Source organism: Ixodes scapularis, unplaced genomic scaffold (genome assembly GCF_016920785.2).
Source record: "Ixodes scapularis isolate PalLabHiFi unplaced genomic scaffold, ASM1692078v2 PGA_scaffold11__112_contigs__length_91849675, whole genome shotgun sequence".
Taxonomy (NCBI): Eukaryota; Metazoa; Arthropoda; class Arachnida; order Ixodida; family Ixodidae; genus Ixodes; species Ixodes scapularis.
The window spans coordinates 28,625,335-28,642,922 of record NW_024609837.1 but is presented as its reverse complement, the minus strand read 5'-3'; the positions used below and the strand labels follow the sequence as shown (position 1 = coordinate 28,642,922).

The following is a 17,588-nucleotide window of genomic DNA, read 5'->3' as shown; positions in this document are numbered from 1 at the left end:
CTGGATGGCACAGCACAAACATTTAAGACTTTCCTGTGTCTTTTTTTCTGTCACCTTCATTTCGAACACGAGGCAAGCAAGCCACAATCATTGAGCAGACGTTGCCTTCATAACCAGTGAACTATACTGAGCCCTCGTGCTGGTCTTACCGTCGGCTTTCGATTCGGCAACGTCAGAGCTAGCGCTAATCTTCAGCATCCCAACACACATATCCAGTGCGCCGTGGCTGGATGTAAAGAGTGCGCCGTGGCTAGATGTTAAGACAACTCTAGATATTGTTAAGATGATGATGTCCACTAATTGGAAAGCAGACATAAGCATTTAAAAAAAAGTTCACCAAAGAATGCCACCACAGTAGAAAAAAAACAAACCTGCTGCTCCTCGCATGTAAATAGCCTCCCCCCCCCCCCCCCTTCAAGAAAACAAACAAAAACAAGTCGGTTTTGAAACAAAGGCACCCTGATTCGTTAAAGCTTTGTTGGCGGGTGTTTTTATTTTTTTTTTTTTATTTTTGTGTTTATGAGTATGCAAATTTTCTATCAGCAACTCACCCCAAAAAATTTCTCATTCCAGCGACACAGACTGACATGCTGACAGAGTTCAAGGTTCTAGTCAGCCGTGGCACTCAGACTGATTACATGCGGACATCTTCGCCTGCCGCACTGGAGATCTGTCCCTTTGACTTTGGACCAACATCACCGGTTCCATTTATCGATCCGGCATATCAGGTTCAGCCCACAGAGGAACCGCAGCCTCAAGTGGAACCTGGGCCAGCCACACTGGCAGGGATTGACTGGTTGTTCTGTGAAACGGAACAAGACATGGAGGTAGAGCTGCCTTCAGAGATAAAACTGCCCTCGGAGCTTCCTGGAGACGACTTCCCCACTGAAGGAGATTGCTGCCTTGAAGCCGACCCTGCCTTTGAGGATGGCCTCCCCTCAGAAGCAGACCCGCCCTCTGAAGGTTACCTTTTCTCTGAAGCCGACCCCCCTTCTGAAGCAGAGCCATACGATGCCGCAGATGACACATACTACCCCTCGGAAGAAGACAGCATTAACAGGTTCGCCTTGCTTGATATACTGCAATGAAGCTCTAAATAATTTATTCTAAGTTATGTAATTTGCAAATTTTATCATAACTGTTTGGTTTACTTCATACACTGTCTCAGTTATGGTGCTAATTGCTTTGGAATGCCACTTCCTGTGTTTCACAATCTGACCACCAAGCTGCACTAGTTTGCACAGCACATAACTCTAGTCCCCCCATTTTCCTGCCTCAGATATTTATCCATACATGGCTTTATTTGAAATCTCAAATAAAGAATCATTAGTTTTACAAGTAGTTTTAGCATGATGCACAAAGCATTCAACATTATATGTTCCTTCTTTTTTTAACTCTAAAGGTCTGCAGGCAAAAGCACAGCTCCGACACCCGACAAGGAAAGGAAATATATAATCTATGAAGGATCCTTGTTGGTGCTGTTCAAGTTTTGTAGAGAGTGCCACAAGCCCTGCACAGCGGAACTGCATCCTGACGGCACTTGCCTGACAGTGACCACACAGTGCCAAGATGGACATGTCAGGAAGTGGACAAGTGAGCCCAGTGTGTCGGGGAGGAACGTGGGAAGCCTTCTTCTCTCCGCCGCAGTTCTCTTCAGTGGGGCAAGCCCTGTTGTAACACTGAGGATGCTGCGGCACATCAACATTCAAGTCATCTCCGACCGCACCTACTACAGATATCAAAAGCATTATCTTCTGCCTTCAATAGCCAGGGTAAGTCTCTTTTTCAATACTATGTTATGATGGACAGTGTTCATAATGGGTGACAATCACACCCAGAATCTACAAGATATGGTCCTCACCACCTCAGACCACCATTCAAAATAACGGACGTTCATATCAAGATTTTGTTAAGGCCCGTTCACACACCTGCGTTCGGAGCGACCACTATGCTTACGAACGAATGCAACTGCTGCGACATCAACGACAACTGTGCGCGACGTGTACACACACATGCAACCGCATGCAACCACACGAATCAACAGCCAATGAGAAACGAGTTTCAGCTCTTGCTCCTAGCCAATAGTAAGCAACCCAGCTACGCTTACAAACATGGCGGACGGTTTCCTACCCGACGCAGGGTAGCGGGGCCGCTGATCTCTATTGTAGTAGGCTGGATCACGGATCGGGAGCCCGTCGGTGTCGCCACCGGCGGCTATTGCTTGACACCAGGCAATACACGCAAGTCTATGGGAGAAACGCACACAAGTAAGAATATTGAAGCATGTACGCTGTGCTCAAAGGCGAGTGTTTTATGGTGAGCTGCGGTCCTTATGTCGAGTGTTTGGAGATTGAATCGGTATTTGTCAAATGTTCGAACGCTGATGAAAAAAAGGGAAACGTACCGGAGCGCCTACGGCTCTCGTAGTGTAGTAAGCAAAGAAACTTGCTGTCAATGAGACCGTCCTCGGGGAAGCCCAGAAGTTGATGAATGACAAAGAAGTTCCATCTCGACAGCGGCTTTCTGGGAGTGAGCAAATTCCGCGTGGCAAAGCCTTCGAGCTCCTCGTCTGCTAAACCCAACTCAACAAAACCGCCACCCACTCCGCGGTAACTTTAGGTAACTCTTGCCTCATTGAGCTGTACTACAGCGGAGTCACTCTCGACCACAAAATATTTCTTTAAAAGAACTGCGAGGGCTATCAGTTTTAATATTTGTATGCAAACTATCTGACGGGCTTATCGAAAAGCATCTTAAAAGTTTCAGTGCTACAACAGCTTAGAAACGAGAAAAGCGGCACTTTTTCTCGTTCTTCTCATAGAGTCCCATGCATTGGCTGGTGTCAATCAATGGCCGCCGATGGCGACACTCGGCCCCAGCTGCCGAGGCCGCGGTCCGCGATCCAGCCTACTACAATAGAGATCAGTGACCGGGCCCTCACCAGAGCAGCCCGAGGTTTCGGCTACGGCGTACAATCACGAAGATCTGCTGTGCGCCTACAATAGCTTTGTAAAGGCTGTTTCAGACATCTAAAACGAACCCGTTATCCGCGACTGCGTCCGTCGTGATCGCAGCGACCGCAACGACCGCTCTGTGCCGCGCGTACACTGCTCTGCCACTGCAACAAGCGCAGCGGGTCGGCAGCACGGCAACCGCCTCTCCGTTGCCGTCAGCTGTGTCAACGGTGCCTCTATAAAGAAGGGGACGCACTGCCACTCACTTGCGTAACAGAAAATAGACCGTCTTCTATGACCTCAAGCTTTATTACTCTTTTTTTTTTTTTTTCAGGATACGCTTGCAGGGTAGTGCATTAGAAAAAGAAAAAGATGCAGTACGCCGTCTTGCACGATCACAACTTTAATACACGACTTTGCCAACAGTAGAAATCTCACCACACGCCATTTCTACAATTATAAAAGATGATGTAATCTTAGCAACGCTACGTAGAAATATAATTTGACAGACGTTGCGAGCGTTCAGGATTGCTAACACTAATCACCTTTTTCGGGCGATGAAAAAGCGTGAAAATTTGCACCCTTTATACGGCACGCACCAGTAATACCTTGAACTTAAGCACACGCATGAAATGCGCCAAAAATCCGGGCGATGTGCGAGGACACAAATGCTAAGAAAGCACCACTGTAGTCGAAGTAAACAAACACAACGGCACGGGCGTTTCTGCTGTCTTGAGAGTGCCGCCACGAGATCGCCGCACGAGTAGGTGGATCTTCCCTTCTAGTACGTGCTGGGCTATCATAACGACACACGACGAAAATTCACAGTCAAGGATAGTGCTTTTACGGGGAAGGATGAGCTTCCACCACGCCGTCTACGTCGACGATCACCACGGACGCCATGTTTACAGCTCGAAGGAGCCCGGGACGACCGGCATGCAACGCGCGCGACCAAGCTCTCTTCGATTTGTGATTGGTCTGTCGCTCCCGTCGTTCCCGAACGTAACGAAAAAGTTCAGCCAGGCTCAACTCCTTGCGTTGCGAACGAACACGAACAAAACGACCGTTTGGCGCTTCGTTGCTATGGTAACTCGTCGTTCCAACCGGTTGCATTAGTTCGTAAGCGTAGTGGTCGCTCCGAACGCAACTGTGTGAACGGGCCTTTAATGTTTGCGAGCCTCTCATGTACTGCAGTCACTAGCATAATGAACATATTTTTTACCCACTAACAGTTACTCACATTTGATGCCGAAATGTCATCCTGCAGCAGTATTGCAGTGTTAAATCACATACTGGGTCCACTATTGAAATCTGGACAAAATTGAATTGGAAACTTCCACTCGACTACTAAACTCGAGAGCTTTGACTGACTATTTTCGCCTTACATGCGAGGCTTCCTTTGGTTCATACCAGATTTGCAGGGACACCAGCATTGCTTTCTTTCTCCCTGCTAGAATTGTGTGGGGTCTGCAGTAATAAATAAAATAAAAACAGAATAAACTCTTATACCGTGAGGTTTTCAAATTTAACATTGTCCAGATTATAGTGTTGGACCTAGTGCACAGGAGCAGAGGCTGCAATGTGTAGCAAGGTGTCCTGACAGGGCTCTTCGTGTAGGCGCAGCATGTTCGCGCTTGTGATTAATAAAATATCTGCCCGTGTGGCCGATGTACGACGATCTGCATGACATGGCACTTTCATATACCAGTCCCGTGGTGCATTCTGTGAACCTGTTGTAGTGCTTTGTATCGCAAGAATCTGGAATTTCGGAAATTGTTGATTTTGCGGCACATTTGTGATAGCTTATTGCGTGCAGAAAAAACAATGAGTGCATCGTACCGATCGGCAACCTTTTTAAGATTGTGGATTAATGAGTACAAGCACAGGATTACCGCAGGACTTGCAGAGTCTCTTTTCCGAGGTTGCCTCAGTCTCCCTTCATCTTTTTTTATTAGGCTGTCCACCACTTCCGCCAGAGCGCTCCTACAGCAGCCCGGTTTCTGCAACCATGCTACCTGTTCCGTGAAGATCTCTTGAGCACTATGTGCACAGGACCTTTTAAGTAACGCCTCGAAACATTGTCTCTTTGTGCCTATGTGTATGTGTGTGTCGGTTGCAGAAAGCGGGCTACCGTCGGAGCACTCTGGCGGAGGTGGCGGACAGCTTAATAGGAAAGAAGGGACACCGAAGCAACCTCAGGAAAGAGATTAGGCGAATCCTGCATGAGCACTCATTAACCCGCAATCTTAAAAAGGTTGCCGATCGATACGATGCACCCATTTCTTTTTCGACACCCAATAAGCTATCACGAGTGGGCCGCAAAATCAACAGTTCCCTCAAAGTCCACAGATCCTTGTGATACAAAGCACTGCAACAAGTTCACAGAATGCGCCACGGGACTGGTATATGAAATTCCCATGTCATGCAGATCGTCAGCCATATGGGCAGATGTTTTAATAATTGCAAGCGCAAACATACAGCGGTTACACGGACAGCCCCCCCCCAAGGACACCTTGCTACACGTTGCAGATACTGCTCCTGTACGCCATCATATTCCAGTTGGATATCTAGGGAGCTGTACGAGGCCTTTGATATAACAGAAAAATGTATAAATTGTATTAGTGACACGTCCGTGTCATTATCGGCAAAAGAGTAAGCCTTTTTGCCACGGGCTACACCACACACAGGCGTGACTGTGTATTCTGCTACGAGTATAAAGAGATTGGGTTTTCCCATAAATCTTAGCTGTAAAGGTGCCCCGTTTCGACTTTTTTTCTTTTATTGTCCTTGTGTAGTTTCAACTCCTTCTTATTGTCCTTGTTAGTTTCGGCACTTTGTGCGTGATAATGAACCAACTAGCCCAAATCACCATTTTAATGCAACCGCTGTTTGTCTTTCTTTCTGTTCTCAGTCACGGGCTCTCAATGTGGAGTTTCGTTAATTATATTGCAGAAATAAAATGATTCATGTCATTCAGGTCTGGAACGCCGAGCAGGAATGCATCCTTGAGGAGATGAGAAGTGCAGGAGGCGCCCATTTATCGGGTGATGGACGTTGCGACTCCCCCGGATTTAGCGCTAAGTATGGCACATACAGCTTTTACTCCAACACCCTGAACAAGATTGTGCACACAGAGCAAGTTCAAGTTGGTGAGGTGAACAATTTTATTCATTCATCTGTGTTCCAGCCTCCATGTTAGCTAAAACTTCAAATTATCACTACAGCACGGAAGAATTGTGGAAACAATTTCTACAAATCCATCTTGCATCCATTTACAACGAACCTTACGTTTATGGCTTATCGGAATGGATAAGTGTGAGCGGTAACAATCACAACGGTCAGCTAAGAAAGGCAGGTTCAGAAATTTCCATTTTGCTATAACGGACTGCGATACGACCAGTTGAGCTGCAACGACAGGTTGCTATGGCAACCGTTGCCCGTGCACATGGTGGAAGGAGACGAGGTTTGCTCCGTTGCGATCCCACACAGTTCAGACTCCTCCTCTATTCTTCTACCGTGCCTGTGCATAGTGCCAAAGGAAAGCCAAAATGAGCCTACCTTGTTACGGGTTTTTATGACAAGATTGGCAATACTGGAGCTCTGCATACACTCTGTGTCCTGGGGCTTCAACTAGTATATTTTCTCTTTGGACCTTTGTGAACGTTTTTAGAGAACCAGTGTAAAATAATGAGACGAAAATGCATCTATCTGCCCAGTTTCCAAACTAGCTGTCTATACTCTGGACTGCAGATTCCTATATTGATGGGACAGAACTTAGTGAGCTGAGACCAGTACCCCAAAAAATGTCTACATAACAAGGCGTCAATGTAAACGAGACATAGCTGTCTACAAGAATGTTACGAATGATGTACTTGTGTAATGGGAAAGTTGATATGATTGACTCACTCTATTTCTAAACATAAATAAATAGCATTTTACAGTAACTTGTAGTGAAGTTGGATATATTACCGACTGATGTAACCACCTCACCTGCGCCCTTACGTTCTGTTTTAATGTCAATAGTCTGCATGTTTTTTGGGGTGCTTGTTGTTTATTAGAAGAAAAATTGCAGCGACGAGCAGTCGGCATAGTCGTTCCGACGATGACATCATGAAGACCTAGACATTATTTTTTTAAATAACGAAGATGAGGGGAATTCTTGTGATGGTAGCACCATTTCGGAGAATTCTGCCAACAACAAATACACTTTAAAAGGACTTGTGAGTCGCAACTACAGAAAGGTACTCCTAACTGTGGCGCATCATCGTCAGAACTGTTGCTAGACGAGGAATGAGCAAAGCATTCCAGGTTGTAAAAAAACATGTTTCCTTATTTCGTCCTCTTTTCATTTATGCTTGCTGGAAAGCATGTTAGAGAAGCAAAAGATTCGTGCAAGGAGTAGCTCAGCTTTAGGTGGAACAGCCTGTCATGTGGAGGGCCCGGCAGTGCACGCTGCATGCTGTACCGAATGGGCTAAGAGAAGGGCAACTGTGGTCAATATATTTCTTATTTTGGGATTACGACTGTTTTTAGGTAAACCAGTGTCCCTGAATAACAAGGTACAATTTTTTTTTATATTGCGCATAGTTTATAAATATTACGGCTCAAAGTTTGCTTTTGGTCGTCTACGGCAAAACCAAAAGTACTTGCTAGAGGGTGGCAACACTGGTCATCAGCCGTACGGCTGCAACGTGACGTCACAAGGGTGCTGCGGTACAACCAATGAACTGCAACTCCACCGTGGCATGACGTCACACAGATGCTGCACCAGTTTTCCTTGATTAAAAGCTATCCTGCTTGCCGCGTGCTAAAGAGCAGCTGGTCGCATCTTTAAAATAAGTTTTATGGGAGAATGCGGTTTCACTTTGACATAATATTTCAGCTATGATCATATTTCGTGCTACTAAAGCGACACCAGTAACTTACTTTAATTTCATTTTCAACCAGAGTTGCCTTTTTTAGAGAGGTTCTTGGCAATTGTGTACAACTCCCTTGCTTTTTTTTTTTTTCTTTCTTCACTAGAATGACGCAGTGCAGGCAAGCTCGCACATGGAGAAGGTTGGCTTCATGAGAGGCTTCAACTACCTGCAAGAAAACAACATAGATGTGTTATCATTCACCACAGATCGGCATGTGTCAATCAAGAAAGAGATGGCAACTAATCATCCCGATGTCAGCCACTACTTCGATGTGTGGCACTTTGCAAAGGGTATGGAATAACAGAGCTCTGAACACCTGCAGCTACCTGGACATATACAAAAGTACACAAAACAAAACTGGTAGATGCCGGTATATATAATAAACTTTGCTGCTAGCAGATCAGATGTGGATAATAGGGGTTGCAGTTGAGGGCTGGATGTTACCTCCGTAAATCTGATATTATCATAAAATGTGTGTACTTGGGGAAAGCATGTCTGTGCAATTGAATGTGCGTCAAAAGTGCCCGTCAGGTCTAAAATATATAACGAAATGTTGTACATAGCTGGTTGGATGAATATGAAGCCTATTGAAGACTTGATGCAAATAATAAACCAGCTACCTGTGTGGCGGGATATTACAGTAATGAATATTCAGGGAAATACTGTTCTCATAAGGAAAGATTTGGAAGGGCCTTACAAGCACGGCATTTACTTTACCCTCGTCGTGCAGAATAAAGCTCACCAGTCAGTTACTTGTTGGAGTTCTAATTACAATCCTCATTGTTCCATTCTACGAATACAATTCCTTAGTTCCAAGCACTAAAACCAGTCAAACTTTATAGCGTTTCTTCACTCTGTCCATCCATTACAGGCATCACAAACAAGCTGCGAGCAGCGAGCAAACGCCCTCAGAACAAAGATCTGAAAAGATGGATGGAAAAAGTGACGAACCACGTGTACTGGTGTGCAGCTATTGGGAATGGCGATGGCCAAGTGGTGCTTGATGCGTGGAAAACAATCACGCGCCACATCATCAACGTTCATGACGGGCATGAGGGCTCCATCTCAAGATGCATGCATGGGCCGTTACACAACAAGTTGTGGCTCAATGCAGGTGGGTTCTTTTTAGAAACTGTTCAGAAGCTGAGATGACAACTAACAGATGTTGTTTTTCTTTTCTTGCATAATACGAAAGAGTCATCAGCATACCAGGCTTTCATGAAAGTTGCACTTGCCCCACTGCTGCTTCGGGACATCAGGCAGCTTTCGCCTTCCTTCCAAACCTACAGCCTGGAGTCATTCCATAGTGTGCTCATCGGATTCGCACCAAAGTCTACCGTATTCACCTATGAGGGGATGCGTGCCCGGTATGCTACGCCACACCTCACATCTGTACACTGCTCTGAACGTGTGTAAATCTCTTCCAGAACCCTACTGGCTGTGCTGCATTTTAATGCAAATGCAAAACGCCTGCAGGCCACAACCAAGGATGGCCAGGGCAGGTACAAGGTCAAAGCATCAAAATCAAGGAAGGACCATCTGGCGGCATTCCAAATGGCAGAAGGGGCAAAATTCGGTAAACATACGCAAAATCTCACTCTCACTCAATGTGTAACCAATACCACTGAAATCTTCTCTTTGCAGAGTATATCAGTACACTGATGACGAACGTGCTTGAACGTCTCGAGCGTCTGCCATCTTTCAGGGAAGCTGCTTCTGAGCTGTTGACTCCTCCCCCTCCTCCACCCATGATTGCCAGGGTGCAACCCAGACCGTCTAAGGCAGACTTGGTAGCTGTACACAAATCCCGGTTCGGGAAGGCCTAGGCACCATCCTATTCAACCTTTTCTGCCCCAACGTTACTAGATCGGCTCGGTTGTCAAGCTCCGCATTAGCCGCGCTTGGGAAAGCCAGCCCCCTCCGCTCATGCGAGCGGGGTGGGCTGGCTTTCCAATCCGGACATTACCACAATGCAACAGTTGTTAGTAAAACACTTTGTAAGCCCACACAGAAACTATGTGACTTCACGGTGTGTCCAAGGGTACCCAATCGTTGGACCGAGCGGGTTGGGTGGGCTGTGACACGAATGCCGCTACACGGCAGTGAATGGCAGCGCGTCACTTTTTTCTCTGACCTTGTCAACTTAGCCGATCCAGTAACGCTGCTCTTCCCTGTACTTGTATATAACTCTACCTCAAGCTAGTTTGCTTTCTGTTGTGTAATGGTACCTTTTACAAGTGTAGATAGACCGCAAAGCCAGCAGGACGTGGCCGGCTGAACAGAAATGAAGACGAGCAAGAATGGAACGAAGATTGCGAAGGTGATCCGGGTCAGACTTGCCAGTGACAAGAATGTTGTCAAAGACACAGCAACGTGTGGCAATCCAAAAAACAAGTTCTCTATTTCTCACTGGAAAATAGCTGGAGCAGACGACACCCCGAAAGGAAGACGGGTGTACTGGAACAAGCCCTTGTGTGTTGAAATGGTCACATACTTTTTGGAGTCTTCGAGAACTACTTACTGGTAGAGCTGGAGCAGACAACACTCCGAAAGGAAGACGGGTGTACTGGAACAAGCCCATGTGTGTTGAAATGGTCACATACTTTTTGGAGTCTTGTTCGAGAACTACTTGCTGGTAGGCATCCCTCAAATCCAACTTTGTAAATTTCTCGCCCCCAAAAAGCGTGGCCCACAGATCTTAGATTCTTAGAATGGGGTACTTCTCTAATGTTGCCACTTGATTTACAGTAACTTTGAAATCTCAGCAAATCCTCACACGACCATCCTTCTTTGCCACAGGAACAATGGGTGCAGCCCAGGTTGAAGTTCTGACCGGTATAAAAACAGCCTCTCTTTCTAGCCGCTGGTGGTCTTGCGTAACTCCATCTTTCAAATCAGAAAGTAGCGGGCGTGGCTTGAAGTGGGGTGCATGAATTGTGGCTTCTGTGCTCTTGAAGGTGCTAAGACTTTTCTCGAAGACTTCCAATAACTCGTGAACTAGAGTTTTCACATCCGAGAGGGAATGAACGGTTGCCTCCACCTTCGAGAAATTGATTCCCAGCTCTCGAATCCAATTGCGTCCAAGCAGTGTAGGCGAACCATCTCCTGTACTCCTGAAAACAGTTTTTTTTTTTGTACATGACGGACAGAGTTGCTTTTGTATCCATCTCCATGCAAAGTGGCTTGCTGCACACAGTGACGGTGGAAGGCGGTGAGGACGCAGCGCTGTCAATTTGCCACATGTCAAAAACCTCGGGACGATGTCACTCCGGTATCTTCAAAGTTGTCATCAAGAACGTTCATTGGAAATGTCTGAGGTGGACGGGACTTGCGTCCTGACCCCGAAAAATGCTGCTTCGCAGGTTTGTTCTTGGACGACTGGGCGTTCTTCTATTTTGAATTACACTTTCGACAGGTGTACCCGCTTGCTGCAGTAGCTGCACGTGGTATTCACATGCTTGCAGCTGTATGCAAGGAGTTAATCTCCGCAGCAGTAGCAGGTGACGTCTCGCGCCAATGCCGTGACACAGTGAGTCGTGAACGCATTGCTGCTAGAGCTTGCCTGGCAAATCTCTCCAGTGTCCTTCTTCGCTGCTTCCATGGCCAAAGCGGTCTGTACAGCATCCTCGAACATGAGGTCCAGCTGCTCCAGGAGCCTGGTCCAGATTGTAATGCTGATTATTCCTCAGACTATGCAATCTCTCGGCATGTTTCTTAGCGCTGTTCCAAAATTACAGTGCTCCAACAGGCTCTTCAATGCTGCAACAAAATTCCTTACGGTTTCCCCTTCTGTGGGAACACGCAAATTGAAACGAAAACATTGAACAATACCAAAAGGTTTGGGGCAGTACTGGCTCCCGAGAATGGTAAGAACTTTGCCTAAAGACTTATGTTGTGGTTTGGCGGGCTTCACCAGATCTCGGAGTAGGGAGTAGGTTTCTGTGTCGCAACTAAAGAAAATGTCCTTTTCCTTGTCATCCTCAACATTGTTCGTTGAAAAAAAAAAAAAAAAAAAGAAAGCTCCAAGACGTTTGACGTATGATGGCCTCTCCTCACCTTTCTCTGAAAAGATTCAATTCTGCCGAATGTAGGCATGGCTAACTCAGAAGCTTGAAGAAAACCTGATAGCTGTAGAATATGTCGTGAACTTGCAATGCCCGAAGAACCTGAATAAATAGACCGCTCTCACTAAGCGTTCGGCGCATGCGTGACGCCGCCATAACTTTAGTTCACCAGAGGCAGACGGCAGTGCACGAGAGGGCTCCTGCCGTCTCGTGCTCTGCACACACAGAGCTCCAGCGAGGTTGACGCACGCGCAACTAGACTAAAATTTCCTCGATGCATTGCGGCAGCGGTGGCATAGTCCAACTGGCTGGTGAGATCGGTCTATTATTTTTCTCGTCACCAATTGTTACAAGTGTAGATAGAACTTGCGACGCGGGAAGAACCTGAATTAATTCTTTTTCTCGTCACCAATTGTTACAAGTGTAGATAGAACTTGCGATGCCTGAAGAACCTGAATGAATTCTTTTTCTCTTCACCAATTGTTACAAGTGTAGATAGAACTTGCGACGCCTGAAGAACCTGAATGAATTCTTTTTCTCTTCACCAATTGTTACAAGTGTAGATAGAACTTGCGACGCGGGAAGAACCTGAATTAATTCTTTTTCTCGTCACCAATTGTTACAAGTGTAGATAGAACTTGCGACGCCTGAAGAACCTGAATGAATTCTTTTTCTCTTCACCAATTGTTACAAGTGTAGATAGAACTTGCGACGCGGGAAGAACCTGAATTAATTCTTTTTCTCGTCACCAATTGTTACAAGTGTAGATAGAACTTGCGATGCCTGAAGAACCTGAATGAATTCTTTTTCTCTTCACCAATTGTTACAAGTGTAGATAGAACTTGCGACGCCTGAAGAACCTGAATTAATTCTTTTTCTCGTCACCAATTGTTACAAGTGTAGATAGAACTTGCGATGCCTGAAGAACCTGAATGAATTCTTTTTCTCTTCACCAATTGTTACAAGTGTAGATAGAACTTGCGACGCCTGAAGAACCTGAATGAATTCTTTTTCTCGCCGCCAGTTGTTACAAGTGTAGATAGACCGCAAGACCAGCAGGACATGACTGGCTGAACAGAAACATGACAACGTTACTTTCACTTCTGGACCTGATGAAATGCTTTAATGTCTCGTGATGGTGATCGTGGTAGCAGACAACTACCACTAGGGAATCCGGCAGTGCTACTAGCCTGATCGAGATTGTGACAGTACCCTATTGCTGTTCACAGACGACATCAAACTTTTCTCAGTGTTCATTCTCTTGTCAACTGCATTTTTCTGCTGTAGAGCAGCAACATGGCCTTGTATATATTGTGTAATGCTTGCTCCTGCTTCAATATATTTTTATGTTTTCATCTGTTAATTTATGCAACGAAATGAAAACTGTATAGTGCTTCAATATATTTCTATTTTTTCATCTGTTGGTTTAGGCAACGAAATGAAAACTGTATAGTACTTAATATATTTCGATTTTTTCATCTGTTGGTTTATGCAACGAAATGAAAACTGTATAGTTGTTTTGTGGCATATGAAAATAAACATAAGTAAAATTGTTGCACCAAGACTCACCTTGGAAACCTTGGGTACCTAAACCCCGTCTCCTCCTCACTAGGAAATGCCTCCCTGATTGTCCGCACAACACAAGAAGGCAGGACAAACCTGTTGCCCCTGCCAAGTCGCCCCCACACCCAGCGCACAAATCGGCGATAGGCAACATACCTATAACGCCTGGAAGAAAAGAAGAAAAAAAAGATCACAACATTAGGAGAGTTTCAGTTTCTTCTGCCACATGGTGGGTAGAATCTATTCGACCCATTTAGCAGTCGTAATAAACGCAACAATGGCTCAAAATTAATTTTGATAACTTCGAAAAGATGCCTTGGCAAAAATTTGTGAACAACATTTTTTTACGAGTGTTATGTGCGTTACTTTGAAATAATTAATCTACCAACCACCTGCGGGCACCTCTATAAATAGCAGCGTGACACGTTAAAAAGCCAAGCTATTCGGTCACTTCAGAGGGCCAACGTGAACGCCCGATAGATCGCATCAACTTCGCCGAGTATACAGAATATATTACCTATGCATGTCGTGGTGCATGGCGAATCTTCGGTCGTGCAACTCGAAGTAGGCTAGCCTGAGCATCACTAGGTTGAGGCACACCAGGGGAAACTCCTCGTGCGTCGTGATGCAGCCCAGGCGCTGAATCCGAGTCAACTTGGGACCCATATCCCTGCAGCAGCGGCACTCGTCGGGCACGAAGCTGGGCAACACAGCACATCGGCTGCAGCTGCACCTAGTGAAGGCCACGAAATAACAATATCACTTGGGTGAACTGATCTATGACTTTTAGATTGGTCTCACCAGTCAGTGTTGTCGAGACGCCACAAATCAGGGTGGGGCGAGAGCTCCGACGACTCGGCGACGGCGTCATCCGGATCGTCCCATTCCCGATCAGGGGTATCATAAGGCACCAAACCCAGTTGTTTCGATCGTTCGACTATTTGTTTTTCTAAGTCTGAGAGGTCGTCGGGCACCGAAAAGGGAACTTCGTCCGATTCTCCGACCATCCTCACTATGGTCACTGCTACCCGAGTCCCGGCTCTCACTGCTAGCCTGCTACAGATGCCGAGCTCCGCCATTTTAACTGAGGGTGGATAAAAAGCCAGGAGGCCTCAAAACTTCCGGACTCCCGATTTCGGATATTTTAAAAGAACGTGCGCAGTACGTTCAAAATTGGATTAAAAAACATGTTTTACGAATGCCGGTATTAAATGTTATAGAAATGTCGCCTACAAAGCTTCTAAATTTTATGATTTTTGACGTCACCGATCAAAAGAAGGGAGGAGGCTAGAGGCGGGAGAATCAAACGCCAAAACTAAAAAGGCGCGCGCGCGCGCGGAAAAATTTTTTTTCGCGATGCGGTTTTTTTTCCGTGTCTATGACTGCAACTTGCATCGTTTTAGACAATAAAAAAAAATACGACCTTTGGGGTGTCAGTGCCCCTTTAAGGCGTGCACAAATGCGTGGATAACGCAGCGACGTAGCGTGTTTTCTTAGATATTTGATTGGACTAGCTCATTTATAATACCCCTGTCAGACGGCAGCTAAAATGGCATTTACGCCAAATGACATTCAGGTTTTCAAATGACATTCAGGATGGGACCTGCCAGACGACAACTAAAATGGATGGATGGATGGATGTTACTGGCTATACCCTTTGTAGCGGGTGGTAGCTTGCGCCACCTAGCCTAAGTCTAAGAAAGACAAACATTTGATTTGATTTCCCGCGCCCTTCTAAGCCAATTTTCTACCCCCTAACTATCACCAGGTAGTGTGGGATATCACCAGGATGACCTTTGGGGGATCGGGCATTTAAGTGATGTCTATTACGATTGCGATCGCAAATTCGTCTCGTGCACATAGAACACGTTTTCGAAAATGAACAATTTTAACACGGCAAAACACTTGTTTTTGTGTGTTTTGTCTGCTGGGACAAGAAAATATAACAAAAAACTGGGATAGAAAGTTGCGCTCAGTAGTTTCTGACGAAAAAATAAAGCGAAGCGTGGGGCGAAATCCATTAGTCAACCTAACGTCGTCATAAGCCGATCCGTAAGCCGGGCCTCCCGCGCTCCGCCACTACAGCTGACGGCTTGCTCACACAGTTCTTTCGTTAATTTCGGTAGTGCTTGCTTGCTCTGGTTGTCCCTCACGCTCGATCTTCGGCCACCGTGCTCACTTCTACGTCTGCGAGGGATCCTGGATGCCGTATTGCGCTTCCGCCGTCACTATCACGGCGGTATGAATTGATCTTGGTTCGAGCGTCTCCCCTGTTGAGAAGGCCGTCCATCATCTCCGTCGTAGAAGCATTCCGCGAGCTTCGGTTTGAAGACAGGCTACCGTACCTAAAGTCCCTTGATGTTTTTTCACTAATATCCAGGGACGTTAACCGTACCTACTAACGTACCGCGTCTTCAAGCAGGCGTTTGGCTGATGCCGGCGATGTGAATGTGTGTCTGTGTTACATAGAGTGCTTGGTTGGCCAGGTGACTTGCGTGCACCTAACCACCCCAGTGACAAAGTGAGTCGGCGCTGCAAAGCCATACTCTCCTGCGGAGGACAGAACCATCGCCAACTTGCTCGTCGTGGGGCAAACCACTGCCAAGTGATCGCATCCCTCCGACGCGACTGGCCGAAGATCGTGAGCGCCGCCGCGACCGCTGAACGGTTAAACACACACGGGATAACCGAACTGCCCCAGGACTCCCTCAGGTCATAGAGAATCGCTGTAGGAATGCCACCTGGGACATCAAGTTTCAGCACCAGCGGCTACCAAAGCACAATAAAAATAGTAAGTACCCTTTTTGCAAAAAAAAAAAAAAAAATAATAATAAAAAAAAAAAGTTTGAACTAGTAGAAATAATATCCCTACATGTTTTTTTAGCTCTTAGAAAATGCAGGCTATCTTGTTTGAAACTCACAAAATTAAAAAGAAAAAAAAATTCACTTGTCTTCCATTTACTGAATGTCACTCAAAACTAACTGATATGGCTCCTGTCAGCATTCTAAAGTTATTCATTAATTCGCTTTAATGTGAATAAAACAACTGGATTGATCATCTTCCCAATTGTGCATCCTTGATGAGGTGAAAATGACTGAATAACTGTTTCTAGATACGAGACAAGAGTGCCAGCTTCTAGCACTGTAAATACTATGTTTAGAAGCTACAGAGTTGTTTGCCATTCTGTGAAGTTTCAAAGAAATGTTCCAAGCTAGCTGTGTGGTGAAATTTTAACTGCTCTGCATCTCCATTGAATCTCCAATTTTAAGAATAATATGACTAAGGTGTAAGATGTTTTGTGCCTAGAGGACTGATGCATCTGTTGCAATGTTTCTATCCAACTACAGTGATTCCTCTGGCTCTCCTAGACCACTGCTACCAGTTCCAGTATCTCAATGTTGGGATGCTGAGGCAGTGTCGTGACCATGTTCCAGAGGTTGGCACTGGCTAGCACTCGGGAAGCAGTGCCGCCCCAGGCACATATGGCCAAAGTCAATGGGACCGCCGTGTCCCCATGGATCCTGTGTAACCACGTGTTCCTGATACCATCCAACATGCTCGAACCTTGCCCAATCCAGGACATCATCTTGTGCACGTCGATCGGTCAATTCCGTGCATGCGACAACCCTCCCAGACTTCTCAGCATCACTCCCAACTTCTTATAGTGATGGATAAATTTCAGCCTACTACTGACTTGGAGAATTAGAGTGGACACAGGAGCCATGGTTTCATTTACTTCATGCGTGAGTGAAGCTGAAAGGGGCACTGACACCCCAAAGGTCGTATTTATTTTTATTGTCTAAAACGATGCAAGTTGCAGTCATAGACACGCAAAAAAAAACGCATCGCGAAAAAAAATTTTACCGCGCGCGCGCGCGCCTTTTTATTTTTGGCGTTTAATTTTCCCGCCTCTCGCCTCCTCGCTTCTTTTGATCGGTGACGTCAAAAATCAGGAAATTTAGAAGCTTTGTAGGCGTCATCTCTATAACATTTAATTACGGCAATCCTAAAACATGTTTTTTAACGCAATTGCGAACGCACTACGGCCCTTCTTTTTGAAATACCAAAAATCGGGAGTTGGTTGTGG

The 17,588-nt window shown here is 45.8% G+C and overlaps 2 protein-coding genes across 2 annotated transcripts; one reads left to right on the top strand and one right to left on the bottom strand.

Moving 5' to 3' along the window:
- Positions 1–587: 587 nt before the first annotated feature.
- LOC115318837 lies at positions 588–10,078 on the top strand. Its single transcript, XM_040214317.2, has 8 exons — positions 588–1,060; positions 1,403–1,772; positions 5,932–6,108; positions 7,977–8,163; positions 8,745–8,987; positions 9,069–9,240; positions 9,301–9,449; positions 9,518–10,078. Exons 1-8 carry the CDS (start codon positions 588–590, stop codon positions 9,697–9,699), a joined length of 1,953 nt encoding a protein of 650 aa, XP_040070251.1. The 3' UTR covers positions 9,700–10,078.
- Positions 10,079–11,351: 1,273 nt separating this feature from the next.
- On the bottom strand, positions 11,352–14,598 carry LOC115317412 (P2X purinoceptor 7). The gene is made up of 4 exons (XM_040217901.2): positions 14,302–14,598; positions 14,018–14,233; positions 13,507–13,665; positions 11,352–11,529 (listed from the first exon to the last, which is right to left on the bottom strand). Exons 1-4 carry the CDS (start codon positions 14,577–14,579, stop codon positions 11,352–11,354), a joined length of 831 nt encoding a protein of 276 aa, XP_040073835.2. The 5' UTR covers positions 14,580–14,598.
- Between the last annotated feature and the right edge of the window lie 2,990 nt (positions 14,599–17,588).

Excerpts from the sequence above, each read along its gene's own strand:
- LOC115318837 (XM_040214317.2), top strand. The coding sequence starts at position 588 with ATGCTGACAGAGTTCAAGGTTCTAGTCAGCCGTGGCACTCAGACTGAT. Across the intron at positions 1,773-5,931 it reads TTCTGCCTTCAATAGCCAGG|GTCTGGAACGCCGAGCAGGA; the intron begins GTAAGTCTCTTT and ends CATGTCATTCAG. Across the intron at positions 6,109-7,976 it reads AGCAAGTTCAAGTTGGTGAG|AATGACGCAGTGCAGGCAAG; the intron begins GTGAACAATTTT and ends TTTCTTCACTAG.
- LOC115317412 (XM_040217901.2), bottom strand. The coding sequence starts at position 14,579 with ATGGCGGAGCTCGGCATCTGTAGCAGGCTAGCAGTGAGAGCCGGGACT. Across the intron at positions 14,234-14,301 it reads CGTCTCGACAACACTGACTG|GTGCAGCTGCAGCCGATGTG; the intron begins GTGAGACCAATC and ends GGCCTTCACTAG. Across the intron at positions 13,666-14,017 it reads ATGCACCACGACATGCATAG|GCGTTATAGGTATGTTGCCT; the intron begins GTAATATATTCT and ends CTTTTCTTCCAG.